This window comes from Triticum urartu, chromosome 3, assembly GCF_003073215.2.
Source record: "Triticum urartu cultivar G1812 chromosome 3, Tu2.1, whole genome shotgun sequence".
Taxonomy (NCBI): Eukaryota; Viridiplantae; Streptophyta; class Magnoliopsida; order Poales; family Poaceae; genus Triticum; species Triticum urartu.
The window spans coordinates 506434997-506453286 of NC_053024.1; the positions used below are offsets into that span (position 1 = coordinate 506434997).

The following is an 18290-nucleotide window of genomic DNA, read 5'->3' on the forward strand; positions in this document are numbered from 1 at the left end:
ACCTTTTTTATGTGTATATACCACTTCCCCTATTGGGGTCTCATACCAGTATACAAATCTCATTGCAACTCTCTGTAGAGCAATAAAATGTTGATATTATTGTCATGTTTAAATATCCTGATGTTGAATTTGTCCATGATGATATTTGTATAGCAAGGTCACATGTAGCTCTGATAAATCCATTTACTTGTTTCTTCTTTTCTAATTCGAACAACAATCTATGTGCCTACCCACTGCAGGAAAAGAGTAGTTTCTGGTGTACAGCCAACAGGAATGGTGCACCTTGGAAATTATCTTGGCGCTATTAAGAACTGGGTTGCACTTCAGGTACTGCATATTTTAATTTGTAACTGCATTGTTCTATCAAACTGTATTGCAAGTGTTTTGGCTTTACTGTTAGTGTCTCAAAAAGAAAATTATCAAAGCAATCAAACCAGAAAGTATTAATCAAACAATGTAACCGCAAGGCTGGTTCAGTAATGATATTCCTCCACCTTCATCTAGTTGAGATGTGTTTCAACAACTACTTATCCAGTGCTGAACTAATAATTCATTTTATCTATGTTTAACATCTTCTTACCCTTTATTTTTTTGATAATTCCTTGCAGGATTTGTATGAGACATTCTTTTTCATTGTGGACCTGCATGCGGTAAGCATTTCATGGCCACCCTACAACAAAAGCGCTGTGTAGTATGTAGTTGGTTGTGAATAACCTATTAACACAAGCTAGCTATCGGGTATCGGCATTCCCTTTCTAATTTATTCAGTGCTTTGATCAAACTGGGATGCTTCATTTTACCTTGTATGGTTGGATACCCGTCTAACACAAGCTACAACTGCAAGATTTTTGTGTGATACCTGAGGTTCATCACAACGTCTAATCAGACAATATGAAGTACTTCCCTTACAGTACAAGAAGTATAAAAAGCACAGCCTCTATGTTAACCAAGCAGTGTTAATGCTGTATATCTGAACTACAGAGTTCTCTTACAAGAACACAAGCAGCTGCATAATGTTCATGTTTGACTATTTTTATAATAATTTTTTTAAGATTTATCTTCATGATTCATTTGGCTAGCTGCCTAGCTTAACATATGATAATTTATGTTTACCACTATGTTAAAAAATGTGCAGATTACTTTGCCATATGATGCACCAGAGCTATCTAAAGCTACAAGAAGCACCGCTGCAATTTATCTAGCATGCGGCATTGATAGCTCCAAGGTTTGCTTTGCATGCTTAGTTATGCTCTGTTTTGGTGTTCCTGCTAGTGGATAGCTTTCTGGTGCTGAACGTTTTATGATACTTTGTGTGTTTCCAGGCTTCTATTTTTGTACAGTCTCATGTCCGTGCCCATATTGAGCTGATGTGGCTGCTGAGTTCTTCAACTCCTATTGGTTGGCTGAATAAAATGATTCAGTTCAAAGAGAAATCACGCAAGGCGGTGCGTCATTCGCTGTATGATAGCTTCACTGTCAACTTATGATTTAGCTCTCATAAATCATCATAGTGCAGAAGGAATTTTAGAAGATGATAGTTCACTTCACAAATAGACATGTTTCCTATGTTGTGGAGATTATTTGGTAGTCGAAAAATAGCGCCTTTGCAATTCAGGACGGATATGAATAACCTGCAGTCAAAAAAAAATCTCTACACCAATAATATGCATTGATATATGTTCCCTTGTGATTTATAATATCCTACTGAGCAATGAAAGGAAAGGGAAACACTAAATGTAGTGCTCCTTACAGTATACCGATTAAGAATACTGGTGCTCGTTGTCCACTGATGTATGATCATATTTACATGACATCATTCTTGCGAGAGTAGTTGCATGTAATGATGACTAGACCTTAAGTTATAACTTCTACACTTGAAGGATTCAATGCACTGTTGAATCAGGGGTAAATATTCTTCTTATAATATATTACTATTTTCTTTGATATGTCATATGTTGTGTCTTATAATTCTTTATCACGTGTTTCGGTTTGGTCATCAAGATTACACACCAAAGTTTTTCTGTACTTCGTCAAAATTGTTAGTTCTAGCCTTACCAAGCATTAGTTCCATATTTTTAGTGATCAGATGAACCCAGGTTTTATTTTATGCATGTCAAACGAGTCCATCTGCAACTTCCATCACGTTGTTAAATTTGTTAGATTTCATTAGAAATGTATTGCATTGCTCATGTTCTCTTAAATTACCAGGGTAATGAAAATGTTGGAGTGGCACTTTTGACGTACCCTGTTCTAATGGCTTCTGACATCCTTCTGTACCAGGTAAAGTTTGTTTGTGTCTACCATTTTGTTATGTTAGTCCTAGTGTAAAAGCTTCGCATTATTAGCATATAATTCAACTTCAACCTTTGTGCTTTTACACTGCATTCCTTGCATTGATCTCAACAATAGCTGGTTTGAATGGTTGCAGTCCGATTTGGTACCTGTTGGGGAAGATCAGACACAACATTTGGAATTAACTCGTGAAATTTCTGAGCGTGTAAATAATCTATATGGTGGAAGAAAGTGGAAGAAATTGGGAGGGTGAGAAAAGCTAAATATTCTGTACATCTTTTGCGATACCAGTAGCTGTCTCAGTATGATAATGTCATGTCTATGTGTTTGCAGGAGAGGCGGTTCATTATTTAAGGTGGGTGTAGTCAATGGTCATGCGTACACATGGTTTGGCATCATTTCAAGATACAACACCTTGAGCGAAGGGTGTTATGTACCTTTTCTTACGGAACTTTCTGGGTTATATGTTTAGGTTCCTGAAGCCCTTATCCCTCCAGCAGGGGCCCGTGTGATGTCCTTAACTGATGGCCTCTCCAAGGTATCATTTCTTCTAGTCTAAAGTTAATACAACACCTTGTATCATTTCTTACCTGATCACGAACTAAAGTTAATACTTCTCTTAAGCTTATTATACTGCTAGTCTAGATGTTCCTCCTTGATCACATACATAGTATTTGCAGAGCTGATTCAATGCACATATTCTAGTTACCTCCTCAATATAATGTATGTATATGTATGTACCGTACTACTGACATTCTGTTTATTGATGATAGATGTCGAAGTCTGCTCCTTCAGATTTGTCTCGCATTAACCTTCTTGACCCAAAAGATGTAAGTTCAGTGTAATATGAATTCAATGTTCTGCTTTTGTGTTATTTTCTTCCATCAACTGACCGTGTTTATGTTTATAGGTTTATGCAATTTGATTTTATCTGATAGATCTCTGACGCTTTGCAGGTGATTGTGAACAAAATCAAACGCTGCAAAACTGACTCGCTCCCTGGGTGTGTAGCCTCTCCTTCCCCCTCTCACCGCAATTTGAGTTAAGATAGCCGTTGGTAACGAATTCATGTCATTCAACTTGTACACTCCAGCTTGGAATTCGACAACCCAGAGAGGCCGGAATGCAAAAATCTTCTCTCAGTCTACCAGATCATCACTGGAAAAACGAAAGAGGTCACTTTTTCATGCTTGAATAGTACACCTGCTCAGCCAGAACATGAAACAGGATCTCCTGCACATAGACCAACATCATGTTGATAGAGAACATAATTTACCCATTTGGTTTTTGCAGGAAGTTGTTAGTGAATGCCAAGATATGAACTGGGGGACGTTCAAGGTTACCCTTACGGATGCCTTAATTGATCATCTGCAACCTATTCAGGTCTGATAATCTTTAGTGTTTGTGTGGTCTGATCATGTTCACCCTATCCAAGTATACTTGACCATTGTACTAGGGATGCAGGCAGACGCGCCCGCATCATCCGCATCTGTCCACCAAAGAAATTAATACAGTCCGCATCATGCATCAGCCACTAAAGTGCTCCCTCCATCCCATAATGTAAGATGTTTTTTGACACTACATTAGTGTTAAAAAGCGTCTTACATTATGGGATGGAGGGAGTAGTATGTACGTGCTTTAGTTAATTCAATCTCCAGTGGACGGATGCGAAGATGTGGGCGGTCCGCCTGCATCCCTGATTGTAACGTACACCCTAATTAGTTAACCAAATTATTCTCACTTGTATAATTAATTTAGTCTTGCATATGCTCCCTGGTTATTACATTCATCTTTTCACCTTTCTGTAGGTTCGATACGAGGAGATCATGTCTGATCCAGGTTATTTGGACAATGTTCTGCTAAATGGGGCAGGGAAAGCTTCTGAGATAGCAGACGCCACCCTCAACAACGTCTACCAAGCCATGGGTTTCTTGCGCAGATAGCATATGTAGAACATTTTTTATAACTGCACAATGCTAGTTTTGCACTTGTTGGCCTTTCTGCTAGTGGTACTGATGAGCGTTTTGTTTGATATGCTTGGATTAGCCTTTTGTTCCTGGTTATTATGGACACTGTTAATAGATATTGAAAGGATTATTTACTGAAATATAATGTCCAAATACCATCTCTGGACAACTTTATGGTTATTTTCTCAAAGTTACATGTGTGGTTATGGTGATATAGCTTATGCATGAAACATTTGCAGACTGTACGCTCCCTGCTAATTGAGTCAGCAGAGGAAAAAGCTTCATGTCAACCCTCCACTTAGGACTAACGCGGCTTGGCTGATGACTCTAGCAATCCTGTGGATCTCATGCTGTACAGATTGCCAGGACTCGGAGGTATTTGTTTTCTTTGCAGTCTGAATGGCATCATCCACACCTGGATACACTTCCGCTCCATAATCGTTGTACAGTGAAGGTCCATAAATCTGTGTGATTTCTTTTCCGTAAGCATGACGGTATGTAATGAACCAACAACGCATTTTACCGAAACCACAACAGCTTACCATGTGTTTGTACCATGGTCTCCCAGACAGTCCTTCCCTCTCTGTGAATGCCCGTTCGGTCATCATCAGCCGGTCATTCAGATCTCTTACCCTCAACCGGTCGTTTCGCCACGGGGACCAAAATTTCCATGTTTGCAGAGCCTAGTTAGCAAGATGAACTTAGAAAGCAAGGGGTTATGACTATGACCCAACAACAACAGACATCAATACCTGAAGTTCAGAATCCACTTTCAGCACTGCTCTATTGAGCTGTTTGATTGACTTGTGGAGGGGAGATAAGCTGACAGGCATTCCTAGTACTCTCTTATTTATATCCACAGCACCATTCTGCAAAAGAGAGAGCTACTGTCACGATCCTCCAAATTTATATACTCCTAATTGCTGACAAAAGATGCTCAGTTCTGAAGAAGTTGCTCCATGATTTATGGGAGAGTTCCCAAGGACATGTTACCTCAAGCTCTGTTACATAAGAGCTGTAGTTGAAGGGTAGGATCTCCTCATCTGAAAGCCTCAAAGCAACAAGCCCCCATATGCTTGCCACTACAAGAAGAGATGATTTTAGCTTAAGTTTTGGCTAGTGGGCTTATGCAAGTGTTCTGCAAATGCAACGAAATTTACGACACCATATTTCGATGATCAACTCAATCGAAAGTATACATGACAGACACTTATTCACTTGGTATGGTTAAGATGTACGCTTCACATGTTTTAGCAATGTCCCATACCAAGTTCCTGTTACTCCCTAACTTTTTGTGTTGTGCCTCCTGCTGGATAGGCACATACAAGTTCCTGTTTGCAATGGAAGTCCAGAAATGTGAATAGTGGGCAGAGGAGCACATGGAGACCTATGTTGACATCGAGCTTGTCATCTTAGGGCTGTCACAACAAATAAAAGAGCAGCTCGAAGACAAGCTGCTAGTAGAGAGGGGTGTAATGTCATGGGTAGACTTGAAGGAGGACGATAAGAATGTGATTTGCTAGGAAAATGGCACATCTCCAACGATCCCCAATAACAATTTTCAGATTATTGGGGATGGTTGTTTTCGCAGATCCACAATAACCCCATCCCCAATTGCATATGGGCCTCACTTGTCAATGAGATATTTTTTAGAAAGACAACGACGGAGAAACGAGGGTGGTGACACGGTGTTCGACAGTGGGCACCATGGTATTGGGTAAGAGGCAATTCCCCCTCTATATTGGGGGAGTTTTTTTTAGAAAGGAAGTTAAACCCCCGGCCTCCGCATCAATCAATGCATGCAGCCATCTTTATTAATTATTCCACAAAGGTCTGACAAGAACATACATCAATTCATTTGAAGCCACCACTCACACGTACAAACTCGATAATGTGGAGTGCTCTCACTCCCCATATCTAAAACCGGTGTCGTCGCCGATCCATCCGCATAACGTATCGGGACCAACAGCCGGTGCAGGCTACCTAAAGCGCACACCACATGCACACGTTTTAGAAGCCGTCATCATCATCAGACCACTGACCCATCTTCAGGAGAGATATCTGCATCATCCTTGCCAGTTCGGACATTCGTCGACGCCACCACGACGCCCAACGGCACCGCCGCCCTGCGCTTATCCGCCCAGACGCGAAGACTCTGGAAGATCTGTCGTGCGTAGCACCTGCCAACCAGGCATGACTCAGCGTAGCACCTGTCGACCAGGCATGACTTGATAGCTCCACCGAAGCTCCGTGCAAGACGAAGCCGCTCCACCTCCTGCCTCCGTCTTCCAGTGCTGCTCCACAAACGATGCTCCCAAGAGAGAAACGGCACCGTAGTATTGCCATCGTCAGATCTGGAAGACCAGATCCTAGGGTTTCCCCCGAAGCAGCACGAGTGGGTCAACAACAGTTACACGACGATGCCTTCATCAAGGTACGACGCAAAAACACCGCCATCGCCCGCCAACGGCTCGGTATTCACCGGCAACTATGTCTCCCTGACTCGTAGCCGGGACTAGATGACGAATCCCGAGATCCGACCACCCAGCCGCAGGCCGACCACCTCTGACGGAAGAGATGACCACCACCGCCGACTGGACCGGTCAGAACAGATCTGAACGGAGGTGCCGCCGCCGCGACCACCAGGCCCTCCACGCCGCCGCCGGCGATCCAAAGCGCCGCCCGAACGGGGTTGGCCGCCTCGCCCACAGCCTGCGCCGCCTCGCCACAGCCATCGCCATTGCAGATCGAATCGGGCACGCCTCCACACAATTCGGGGCCCCGCACAACCCCAGATCCGCGGGAGAGAGGCAATGTCCTCCGCCACCGCCGTCGGCCCCGGGCTTAGACCGGCGGCGGAGGAAGGGAGCAAAGAGTATGTGCCCCCGACGGCTGGGTAGGGCGCCGCCAACCAGTTGAGCTAGGCTCACTCCCCTTAAAAACCTGGTCCTCAAGAATAAATAGGAACCTAAATTCGCCACCGTGTGGATTTGAACCCAGGTGTTGGGTTTGTACATCCACTCCCCCAACCATTTGAGCTAGGCCGGGGAGTTGGGGTGATTTATTGATGATCACCAATAAGATGGGACGGGATTGGGGATCTATTGGAGCTGATTTTTTCCCAACTCCCTAAATACATAAAAATGGGACAGGATTGGGGATGTGTCGGAGATGCTCTTATATTCTTAGCGCTCAAGTCTGAGTTTTCCCTATAAAAGGCAAACCATACACTATCAATCAAGCAATGAGAAGAACAAACTAGTAAAGATACCTTGCACACCAGCCTACCCTTGCTCATCGGAGCCATAAATCCAACTTTGTTATGTTCATCGGTCTTAAGACCGCTAGTAATTTTAGCATAGGTTCGTTGCTATGGGGTACCTGCGACATGCCTGCGGAACATGGGATCTCCATACTTCTCCATCCATGTGAAGTCATCATACAAGCTATGGTACACTGCGTATCCTGCAAGCAAGTAGCACGCTTATTCGATTTGATCTAGTAAAAGAATTCACAATCATTCAAGTGCAAATAACAAAACATTTCAGGAATGTAACTTAATGAACATAGGCAGATAAAAAACATAAAACAAACCTGACCCAATAGCCATGTCGACTGAAGGAATACCAATATGTTGAACAAAGGCAGAATAATCTGATCCTCCACCTCCTAACCTTCCAATCTTAATAAATAAGTGTGTCATCAGAAATCTTAAACTTGCATCTAGTATAGCAAAAGCATCACACGCCTGAACTTAGAAAAATGGAAACAGAACCATGTCTAGACTACACACAATATTCCTTGTACACGTGCAGTGCTCAGAAAACTGACAACAAATTTGTGTGACAAGCTTTAGCTAACACTAAGTGCTTACCAGAGAACTATCAGAAGCCATCCACATGTCATACAGACTTTCTGTTCCATTATCGGGATTTTGAACCTTCCTCGAAAAGAAAGAAAACACAGAATATTAAGAGAAATAGAGAACCCTCATCACTAATTTCACTTTTTTGTTTTTTATTAGTTTGGGGTCTAAAGGATTTGTTGTTGTTTGTTGTTTGTTGTTGTTGTTGTTGTTGTTGTTGTTGTTGTTAGAGATTCCTAGTTTCCTATGGACAACAATTCCATTACACAGTAGACTATTCTTTCTTTCAAAGGTATATCAATTATAAGCAATGACAAAACAAGCCGAGCACAGGCTAGAGAGAAAGGAATTTACTGATTGTAAATTAGTTGCTCGATTGTCCCCTAGGCATAATTGCATGAGCCATGCATTTCAAGTCGCTTGTAGTTTTTGGCCACGTACAAGTTACTGCTTGCAATTGGTGCCTAACTAAGCCAAAACATAGAGCAAGTTGGTATATATACTAAACTCACCAAAGTTTGCCACATTTTTTTCTTTTTGCCAAATTTGTGTAAGGTTAGATCATCAAAATTGGAACCACTTTGGTTAGTCTAAAGGAAATTTGTGCCACAGTTTCCTAGGTTATTGACATGTGGGACCAAATGGATGCCTAAGTCAAGGTGTGGCAAGGTTTGGTTATGAACAAAAAAAGGACTTGGCCAAACTGTGGCTTGCTACAAAGACCTCCAGATCTTCTCACGTAAATGCTATGGCACCATGGAAGAAAGCGGCCCATGGCGGGTCGGATCTGAACCAAACATTACTGTATATTTTTGCTGTTGACAGAAACGACATGTCTGTTTCAATTATTATACCTTCTTACTCGCTTGCTTAAGCAATTGATCAAGTTGAGGAGTGGCTGACGCGTCAACTCCAGAACCAGACACCCCAACATCTACATTCAGGTAAGCAACAGTTCTTGAAGTTAGCATTGCCCTGTTCTCTTCAACCCATTCTGTGGATCCTATCTGCAATTTTGTAAGGAAATTAGTATGAAAAGGACAGGTGAACTGCTTTATAATAGTCCAAGGGAGAGAGAGAGAGAGAGAGAGAGAGAGAGAGAGACCAATCCGTACTCTTCGGCATCCCAATTACACAAAATGATGGTCCGGCGAGGTCTCCAACCCTTGGTTTGTAGCTTAGACAACCTTTCAGCTAGCTACATTCAACTTAAGTTAACAAGCCAATGTGTTGCACCAAATCATAAGTAGGCTACACCAAAGGGGTGGCATAGAGCAACTGAATATGTCATACCTCAAGCAAGGCTGCCGTTCCGCTGTTTGGGTCAGCTGCCCCAAATGTCCACGCATCCCGATGGTTGCCAAGAATAACATACCTGTATGTGCATGATAATTATTACTGGGTATGTAGTTATCTACGTACTGAATTTCTTTTACATGCGAAATCATCAGTGCTGATAAACAGTTGAAACCTAAGATGGTGCTTGGTGTGATGGTGTCTGTCTCAAAATTGCAATCCAAGATATCTCTAAACAAGTACTCTCTCCGTAGTGATCTAAACGCTTTTATATTTCTTTACGGAGGGAGTACTGATGAAATGTAGCTGAGCTTCTCTGTGATTCAAGCCATCGGATTTGGACTCGGTTCACTTGGTCACACTGTTGCCGAGAGTAGGGCGTTTGCTCGGCACTGGAATGGAATTCCCACTGAAGCGAAGTGTTTGGCCAGAAATAGAAGAAACGTGGAGAGTTTTACTTACCTATCTGGTTCTTCTTTCCCTTCAATCACCGAAATAACATTCTGAATAGTAGCTATCGTCTCATTCCCCTGGAAAGAAACACACAAGCATCACTCAAGTCAGTGATCAGGAAGTGGAACGAACCAAAAAGAGCAAAGGCAGATCTCATCTCCTTGACAGTAACTTACTGTGTAGGACAGATTGAGCACCGCCGGCCCGGGCCCGAGGTGGTAAACCGGCGCGCCCTCGCCGCCTTGCCAATCCTCTGGCGCGACGTCCCCGCCGACGAGCCGCAGTATCTCCTCCCCGTCCCTTCCCGACACCGGCAGCGCCGGTATCCCCGGCATGTCGTCCGTGGCCATCGCCTCCGCGACGCTCACGCGCTCGCACCCTTCCGACGACGCCCACATCGGCGTCGTGGGGTCCCCCACCCCCTTGAACGTGCTCCCCACCTGCACGCCGGTCGCCGGCATCCACGGCCCATCCGGAAAGGCCTTCCCCGGCGTGTAGTCCTTGGCGTCGGTGAATATCACCGCCGCCGCCGCGCCAGCGTCACGGGCGTTTATCACGATGTCGCCCCGGTACACCTTGCCGTAGCGCGCGAGGGCGACCTTCCCGGTGACGTTTACGCCGCGGGAGGCGAGGTAGGCGTAGTCCTCCGTGCGGCCGTAGTTGGCGTAGACCACCTCGGCGGCGGCCGAGCCGGACGCGGCGTAGGCGAGGAAGGTGGGGACGACCTCCGCCGAGGCCGCGGCGTAGGGGTCGCCGGGGTAGGTGTCCTGCACCAACGCGAAGGTGGTGGTGGCGTGGCCTGGCGCGGAGAGGGAGAGGGAACGGCGGACGGGGTAGGAGAGGAGGACTTCGTAGGGCGTGACGCGGGTGGGGAAGGAGAGGGAGGAGAGCGTGGAGACGACGTGGTCGGCGGCGAGCGCGTTGGCCTCGGTGCCCGCGAGGTGGGGACGGACGGTGAGCGCGCGCAGGTGCGCGGCGGCGGTGTCGTTGCAACCCAGTGAGAGGAAGAGGGATTGGTAGTAGGACGGGGCGGGCGCGACGAGGAGGTGGTAGTAGGTGGCGAACAAGGCGCCGACGAGGAGAGGGAGCGGGTGGAGCCTCGCGGTTGCCCGGGGAGGAAGAGGAGGAGGGGAGGCGGGGATGAGCGGGGTAAGCAGGCAGGAGTCGTCGTCGCCGAGCGGCGGCGGCATGGCGGCGGCGGCGGCGTCCGGCACTGGCGAGGCGGGGTAGTCCGGTAGTGCCTGGCGTGTGGTGGTGCGGCGGGAGAGCCGGAGTGGAGTGGGTAGTAGAGTAGACGCAGGGAACGGTGGCGTTTCCCTGTCTTCCGCTGACATCTGGGTCCCGGTGCGATGTTTACGTTTTATACGTTATCTTTCGCTGTCCTTGGTACAGCGTGGTGTGTGCTTCCTGGAATAATCTTTTTTTTTTGAGGGGTGAAAGCCAAGTTTATTCATGAAAATCCACATGGTGTGGGATACATCTGAGGTCATGGGGTGCACCAAGCCATACATGGCGACCCGGTCCTCTCGTAAAAGAAAACTTGGCTAGGCGGTGTGCTTCTACATTAACAGCACGACTCTCGAAAACAAAATTACAAATAAAAGGTGATGATCTAAGGTTTATCTCTCTGATAATTGCTCCATAAGTTCCTCTTGCTCCGACATTGATATCCGAGACCACTTGTTGACAATCGGAGGCGACCACGAAGCTTTGGATTCCCAGGTCTTCTGCTAGAGCCAAGGCCTCTCGACACGCCATTGCTTCTAGAGTTGGTGGATCTGTGATTCCTTGAACGACAAGTGCAGAGCTACCCATATAGTTCCCATGTTCATCTCTGCATATCGCTGCCGCCGAACCTCCCCTGGTTCCTAGCACTCCGCCGTCCACATGGATTTTGTAGTGTCCCGGCGGTGGCTTACGAGGTCGGGTGTGTATCTGTCTTGCGGTAACACTCCTTACCACAGTTTGCTGCATCTTCTCCTTGACTATGCCAAGCTCAGCCATGTACCGTGTGATGAAATCATGGGTCGCCTGGGGCGACTGGAAAATAGCTTCGTGTATTGCCTTGCGCCTCGCGTGCCATATAGACCATAATGCCACCGATACAGGTGCAAATTCATCACGTGATAACAACTCCATCAACGTAAATAACCATTGCTTTGCTTGTGGCTCCACTGTAGCTATTATTTTATGCGTGATTTCCTCTTCAATAAGAGCCCACACGCTCCTAGAGGAGGTGCACTCGATCAGCGAGTGACGCCAGGAATCCCGAACTCCACATAGACCGCACTGCGGCGAGTCAGTCATGTGGCGATGAGCACGGACGTCATTGGTCGGAAGCGATTGCTTAGATAGTCTCCAAAGAAACATCCGTACCTTGCCCGGTACTTCCGTTTTCCACAATGTTTTCCAGGCACCTTCTTCGGCCCTCGAGCTGGAAGGACCCGGGATTTCTTCCAACCACGCTTCTCTCCTGTTTCTGGTGGCTACTAGCATCTTATAGGCAGATTTAACACTGAAAGTACCATTTTTCTCATGAAACCAAGCCCAAAAATCTGTGATGTTTCGAGTGCATATTGGCAAACCGAGGATAACTGTAGCATCCATAGGCATGAAAGTTTGTTGGACAAGCTGTCTATTCCATGATGCGGTCACAGTAGTTATGAGCTCTGACACATGTGTTGGTGGATTTGGCGAGATACTCCCGTAGGGACGCATCATCTCCTCTCTGGGTAGCCAGTTATCGGTCCATATGTTTGTGTCTGCTCCATTGCCAATTCTCTTTATCAATCCTTGCTTAAGAACATCCCTTCCCTCTATGATGGCCCGCCATACCTGGCTCGGATGGCTGCCCAATTCAGCCTGGAGTATATCGGAAGACTGGTAGTATACACTTTTCAACACTCGAGCACTCATCGACTCTGGGTCTTGCAACAAGCGCCACGCCTGCCTGGCGAGCATGGATAAGTTGAAAAGTTCAAAATCTTTGAAACCCAGACCTCCCATTCCCTTGGGTTGTGTCATCGTTTTCCAGGAGACCCAGTGTGGTTTACGTTTTCCATCCTTTGCACCCCACCAAAACTTTCGAATGAGCATATTCAAGTGTTCACATAAGCCTCTAGGTAATTTGAAGCATGACATGGAAAATACGGGGACAGCCTGCGCAACAGCTTTGACAAGAACTTCCTTACCAGCCGAGGACATAGTACGTTCAATCCATCCTTGAACCTTGCTCCAGAGTCGGTCCTTGAGATATTTGAAGGCACCGTTCTTTGAGCTTCCTATGTCTGATGGCATACCCAAGTACTTCTCATTTAGTGTTTCATTGGGAACGTGGAGTGTATCTTTGATCTCCTGTCTGACCGCATCAGGAACCCCCTTACTGAAATAGATTGAAGATTTGGAGTAGTTGATGTGCTGCCCAGTCGCTTGGCAATAAGTGTCCAAGACATGGTGCACCTCAGTTGCCCCCACATTGTTTGCTTTGAAAAACAGCAGGCTGTCATCAGCGAATAGAAGATGGCTTACCGGTGGCGCCGTAGGGGCTACCTGTAGTCCACCCAGGTTGGATGACTCACTTTTAGATTTTAACAGGCACGAAAGGCCCTCCGCTGCCAACAAAAACAAATATGGAGAGATTGGGTCCCCTTGTCTGATTCCTCTTGATGGAATAAATTGTTGTAACTTCTTCCCATTAAACAAAACAGAGAACTTGACTGTGGTGACCAAGCTCATTACAATATCAACCCACCTGTTTGTGAAACCAATCTTTAACATTATGGCTCTCAGATAAGACCACTCCACCCTATCATAAGCTTTCATCATATCAAGTTTGAGAGCACACGACTGATGTTTCTTGGCCTTGTTCCTCTTCATAAAATGTAAACATTCATACGCTGTGATGATGTTGTCTGTAATCAGCCTGCCGGGAACAAAAGCTGATTGCTCCTCTGATATTATTTCAGGTAGAACTACATTGAGCCTGTTAGATATAACCTTGGAAGCAATCTTGTACAAGACATTACATAGACTGATTGGGCGAAACTGAGATAGTAGGGTTGGATTTTTTACCTTTGGTATGAGTACCAAAATTGTGTCATTTATACACTCCGCCGACTCCGTACCCTCCACTATCCTCAGGACCGCCTTGGTAACCTCATCCCCACAAATGTCCCAATGGTGTTGGAAAAAATGCGCTGGGTATCCGTCGGGACCAGGTGCTTTCATTGGGTACATCTGAAACAGAGCCGTTTTCACCTCCTTGCTTGTATATGGGGCATTTAACATGTCATTCATAGCTTGAGTTACTTTTGTTGGGACCGTACTCAATACCTGCTCCATATCGTGTACCCCCTCTGATGTATAGAGATTTTGATAGAAGGCTGTGGTCATGTTCTCCATCTCTATAACATTTTCCGTGACCTGGCCATCCGGACGCTGGAGGGACTTTATTTGGTTTTTTCTCCTTCTTCTACTTGCCCGGAGATGAAAGAAATATGTATTTTTATCGCCGTGCATCAGCCACTCCAACCGGGCACGTTGCCTCCAAAGTATCTCTTCTCTGTGATAAAGCTCGGTCAATCTATCGATTAATTTAATCTCCAAATGATTTGGCCCGAATCTGTTTGGGATCGCTCGTAACTCCTGTAGCTGTGCCTTTAGCTGCTGAATCTCACGTCGCACATTCCCGAAGTGGCTACGGTCCCACTGGCCAAGATCCTGTGCTAATGAATGCATCTTGTCGCTTATCTCCCTCACCGAATCTCCCGTGCTACTCTGCCATGCGTGTTGGATCACAGGGGACAGTGTCGGGTCCCGTTCCCACGCCACCTCATATTTAAACGAGCGCGGGACCCGGCTGCATGCGCCATGCACGTAGCTCACGATGAGCGGGGCGTGGTCACTCGAAGCCGCTGTTCCATGCTCCAATGTTGTTGACGGGAAAGCAATCGTCCAGGCCGGGTTGGCAACCCCTCTGTCCAGACGGACACGTGTATATGTTTCGCCTGTTACCTTTCTTTCAAACGTCCAGTCCGTGCCAATATATCCAATGTCCGCGAGGCCACATGTATCCAGGGCATCCCTGAAAGCATCCATCTGTGCTTGGCTTCTGCTCCCTACACCGTCATGTTCGTGAGCGTGCAGCACCTCATTGAAGTCGCCTAGGACTAGCCAGGGTATATCGCTTGAGCCAACGATTCCCCTGAGCATATCCCAGGTTTTGTATCTTTCACTGACCTGTGCTTCACCATAGACAAAAGTCACCCTCGTTTTAACATCTACAAGTTCATCAATAATTGCATCAATGTGATACTGAGAATAGCCAACAACTTCAAGCTTTATTTCATCATTCCAGAAAATTCCTAAACCACCACTCCTTCCCGAACTACTAACAGCATAACTTTTATTGAAACCTAAAGAACCAGCCATATTCTCAACTCTGGATCCCTCTATCTGAGTCTCAAGAATGCATAATACAGAGGGGGCATATTGCTTCGTTAGTTCACGAAGCTCTTGAACTGCGGCGGGTTTGCCAGCCCCGCGGCAGTTCCAACAGAGTAGACTCATTGCGCTAGGCGCGACCCCACTGGGAGGCCCGCCAAACGCGCATCATTGTTCTTGCTCGTAGCTGTGCTCTTTCCGCTGTTTTTCTCACTGGATATGGAGTTGGTCTTGTTCCTCTTTGCCTCTTGCTTGGATGACGGACTCGGTGGGATTTCGGTGGAGGACGACGCAGCAGGGTTGTTTGAGTTGTCCACGGGTGCTGGTAGCAGCAGGACAGGATCCGCCACTACAGCCCCCCTCTTTCTGTTTCTGTCTCCTTCCTCCATATATGTGTCCCTCTCCTGCGCCCCATCCTTCTCACTGGTGGCTGACATATTATGGTCGTTTGCATGACCCCTTCCTCTTCCCGCACGGCCAGAACCCCGTCCACCTCCTCAGCCAGTCCTATTTCCAGTGTTGTCACCATTGGTTCTTCCTTCTCCAGGTCCACTCCCCGGGCCCTTGAACCATGAAGCTTTCAGATCTTTAAACACCAATGCCTTTGGATCGTGAACTCCATCCCCACACTCTTTGAACAGGTGACCCATGTATCCGCACACGGCGCACCAGTCAGGGAGACGTTCATACTTCACCCTGTATATTTCCCTATGTATAGCATCTTTCTTCTTCACCACCAATGAAACAACATTCTTGAGAGGCTTTGTTACATCAACCTTCACCCGCACCCGTGCAAAATTGCCCTCAAAATCTTGGGACCGTGGCTCAGCATAGATGAACTCTCCCACTGTTGACGCCAAGGCCTTGATTTTTTAGAAGAAACCATCCGGAAAATCGTGAATCTGAATCCACATGTCAATCTTGTTTAGCTCAATGGTTGACGGTTTTGTGAACCCGTCATACGCCTCCAACACCACTGCTTTACCCTTGAAACTCCATGGACCATCCTCCATCACGCGCTCCCAGTCACCTAAGCACTCGAATTGCATTGTGTACAGGTTATCTTCAAGCGGCCTAATCTTCACCTCTTTTGCCAAGTCCCAAGCCACCCGCATATTTCTGTAAAACCAATATTGGCTATAGGTCTTCTCAGTATGAACCCTAGCGATGGCCATCCAACGGGTCGCCTCGACTGGCAACTCATCGTCCTCGATCACCACATCCTGGAGTTCGTCCTCCTTCAGGCCCAGCTCGTCCATCATGGGTTCCAGATCTGTCACGCCGCTACCCGATCCCGAAGTACCTTTCTCCATCTTCCCTTACTCGAGGGATTTGGTTCCGCGGGCGGTATGGTCCCTAAAACAACCTTGCCCCCGCCAGTCTAGAGGTCCGTAGAGCCCCTAGCGTCGGCGAAGAGGGAAGGAGAGGGGAGCGAGGGACTCTACGGTGGCGCGATCGATCGCCGCCGCCGAGAGGAGCCGAAAACCCTAACGAGAGGGGAGTAGATTATTACTTGGGAGACTTGGATCTTCCTGGAATAATCGTGCAATACGTTTTCGACCTTTGCGACGAGGTGGGCTGGCTGGGTGGGGTAAGACGTGGATTGATTCGGATTGGGCCTTTGTTTATGGCTTCATTATTTGAGGGTCCATTTCCGTTCCTAGGCCCCCTATATAAAAAAAATCCGTTCCTAGGATTTTAGTCAAATATAATAGGTTTAACTATAAACCTAGGCCCCCTATATAAAAAAAATCCGTTCCTAGGATTTTAGTCAAATATAATAGGTTTAACTATAAACAATTGAAAATGTATCAACGTACTCCGTCCAATATACTTACAACATCTGAAAGATCGTGGATGTCGCCTGTGGGGTGAATAGACGCTTTAAAATAATTATGGTTTAGGCTTAAACAAATGCGGAATAAAACTAACGTTTAATTTGTCAAGTACAAAAGCTAAAATGACTAGGCTCACCTATGTGCACCGACAACTTACGTTAAACAAGATAAGCAACTAAGTGATAGTAAGATATATAATATGAAACAATATGACTATCACAAAGTAAAATGCATAAGTAAATGGCTCGGGTAAGAGATAACCGAGGCACTCGGAGATGACGATGTATCCCGAAGTTCACATCCTTTCGGATGCTAATCTCCGTTTGGAGCGGCGTGGAGGCACAATGCTCCCCAAGAAGCCACTAGGGCCATCGTAATCTCCTCACGCCCTTACACAATGCAAAATCCCGTGATTCCACTAAGGGACCCTTGAGGTTGGTCACCGAACCGTACAAATGGAGACACTTGGGGCGGTCACCGAACCCGTATACTTTGGCAATCCTTGGAGGCGGTCATCGGAACACGTACAGATTGCTCGAGGCCATCTCCACAACCTAATTGAAGACCCCGACACTTGCCCGAAGCTTTACACCACAATGATTAAGATCCGAAGCACAACCAACCGTCTAGGGCACCCAAGCACCGAGGAGGAACAAGCTCTAGGGTACCAAGCACCCAAGCTTCTCGACTTTCACTTCCACATATCATCGTGGAGAACTCAAACTGGTGTAACTGATGCAACGACAAGACCATACAAATTGGTCATGTCCCTCACTCCCAAATCCCATCACAACAACAAAAGTTATGAAGGAATATGAGAGGAAGAACAAGGAGAACATCAAGAACTCCAAGATCAAGATCCAAGGGGTTCCCCTCACATAGAGGAGAAAGTAATTGGTGGAAACGTAGATCTAGATCTCCTCTCTCTTTTCCCTTAAGAACTAGCAAGAATCATTGGAGGGATTGAGAGATAGCAAGCTCGAAGAAGGTCAACAATGGGGGAAGAACACAAGCTCAAAAGGATTTGCTTCAATGGGGAAGAAGACCCCCCTTTTATAGACACCCACAAATTCAACCGTTATGCCTTCAGCCCGCACACAAGTGGTATTATCGCTCAGGTGACCGGTACTACCGCTT

The 18290-nt window shown here is 46.3% G+C and overlaps 2 protein-coding genes across 2 annotated transcripts; one reads left to right on the top strand and one right to left on the bottom strand.

The window, feature by feature from the left end:
* Nucleotides 1-169: 169 nt before the first annotated feature.
* LOC125544637 (tryptophan--tRNA ligase, chloroplastic/mitochondrial-like) lies at nucleotides 170-4439 on the top strand. The gene is made up of 13 exons (XM_048708381.1): nucleotides 170-327; nucleotides 609-650; nucleotides 1136-1225; nucleotides 1323-1445; nucleotides 2209-2280; nucleotides 2429-2541; nucleotides 2626-2647; nucleotides 2765-2830; nucleotides 3066-3122; nucleotides 3249-3295; nucleotides 3386-3467; nucleotides 3586-3675; nucleotides 4101-4439. Exons 1-13 carry the CDS (start codon nucleotides 274-276, stop codon nucleotides 4233-4235), a joined length of 993 nt encoding a protein of 330 aa, XP_048564338.1. The 5' UTR covers nucleotides 170-273; the 3' UTR covers nucleotides 4236-4439.
* Nucleotides 4374-11152, bottom strand: LOC125544636 (probable glutamate carboxypeptidase LAMP1). The gene is made up of 12 exons (XM_048708380.1): nucleotides 10050-11152; nucleotides 9883-9950; nucleotides 9418-9499; nucleotides 9230-9322; nucleotides 8979-9131; nucleotides 8134-8199; nucleotides 7854-7941; nucleotides 7641-7724; nucleotides 5253-5341; nucleotides 5012-5128; nucleotides 4802-4942; nucleotides 4374-4723 (listed from the first exon to the last, which is right to left on the bottom strand). Exons 1-12 carry the CDS (start codon nucleotides 11061-11063, stop codon nucleotides 4541-4543), a joined length of 2178 nt encoding a protein of 725 aa, XP_048564337.1. The 5' UTR covers nucleotides 11064-11152; the 3' UTR covers nucleotides 4374-4540.
* Between the last annotated feature and the right edge of the window lie 7138 nt (nucleotides 11153-18290).

Coding starts and splice junctions, on each gene's coding strand:
- LOC125544637 (XM_048708381.1), top strand. CDS start 274: ATGGTGCACCTTGGAAATTATCTTGGCGCTATTAAGAACTGGGTTGCA. Junction 328..608: donor AGAACTGGGTTGCACTTCAG/GTACTGCATATT, acceptor AATTCCTTGCAG/GATTTGTATGAGACATTCTT. Junction 2,648..2,764: donor GAGGCGGTTCATTATTTAAG/GTGGGTGTAGTC, acceptor TTATATGTTTAG/GTTCCTGAAGCCCTTATCCC.
- LOC125544636 (XM_048708380.1), bottom strand. CDS start 11,063: ATGCCGCCGCCGCTCGGCGACGACGACTCCTGCCTGCTTACCCCGCTC. Junction 9,951..10,049: donor TGCTCAATCTGTCCTACACA/GTAAGTTACTGT, acceptor GTTTCTTTCCAG/GGGAATGAGACGATAGCTAC. Junction 9,500..9,882: donor GGGAAAGAAGAACCAGATAG/GTAAGTAAAACT, acceptor ATGCACATACAG/GTATGTTATTCTTGGCAACC.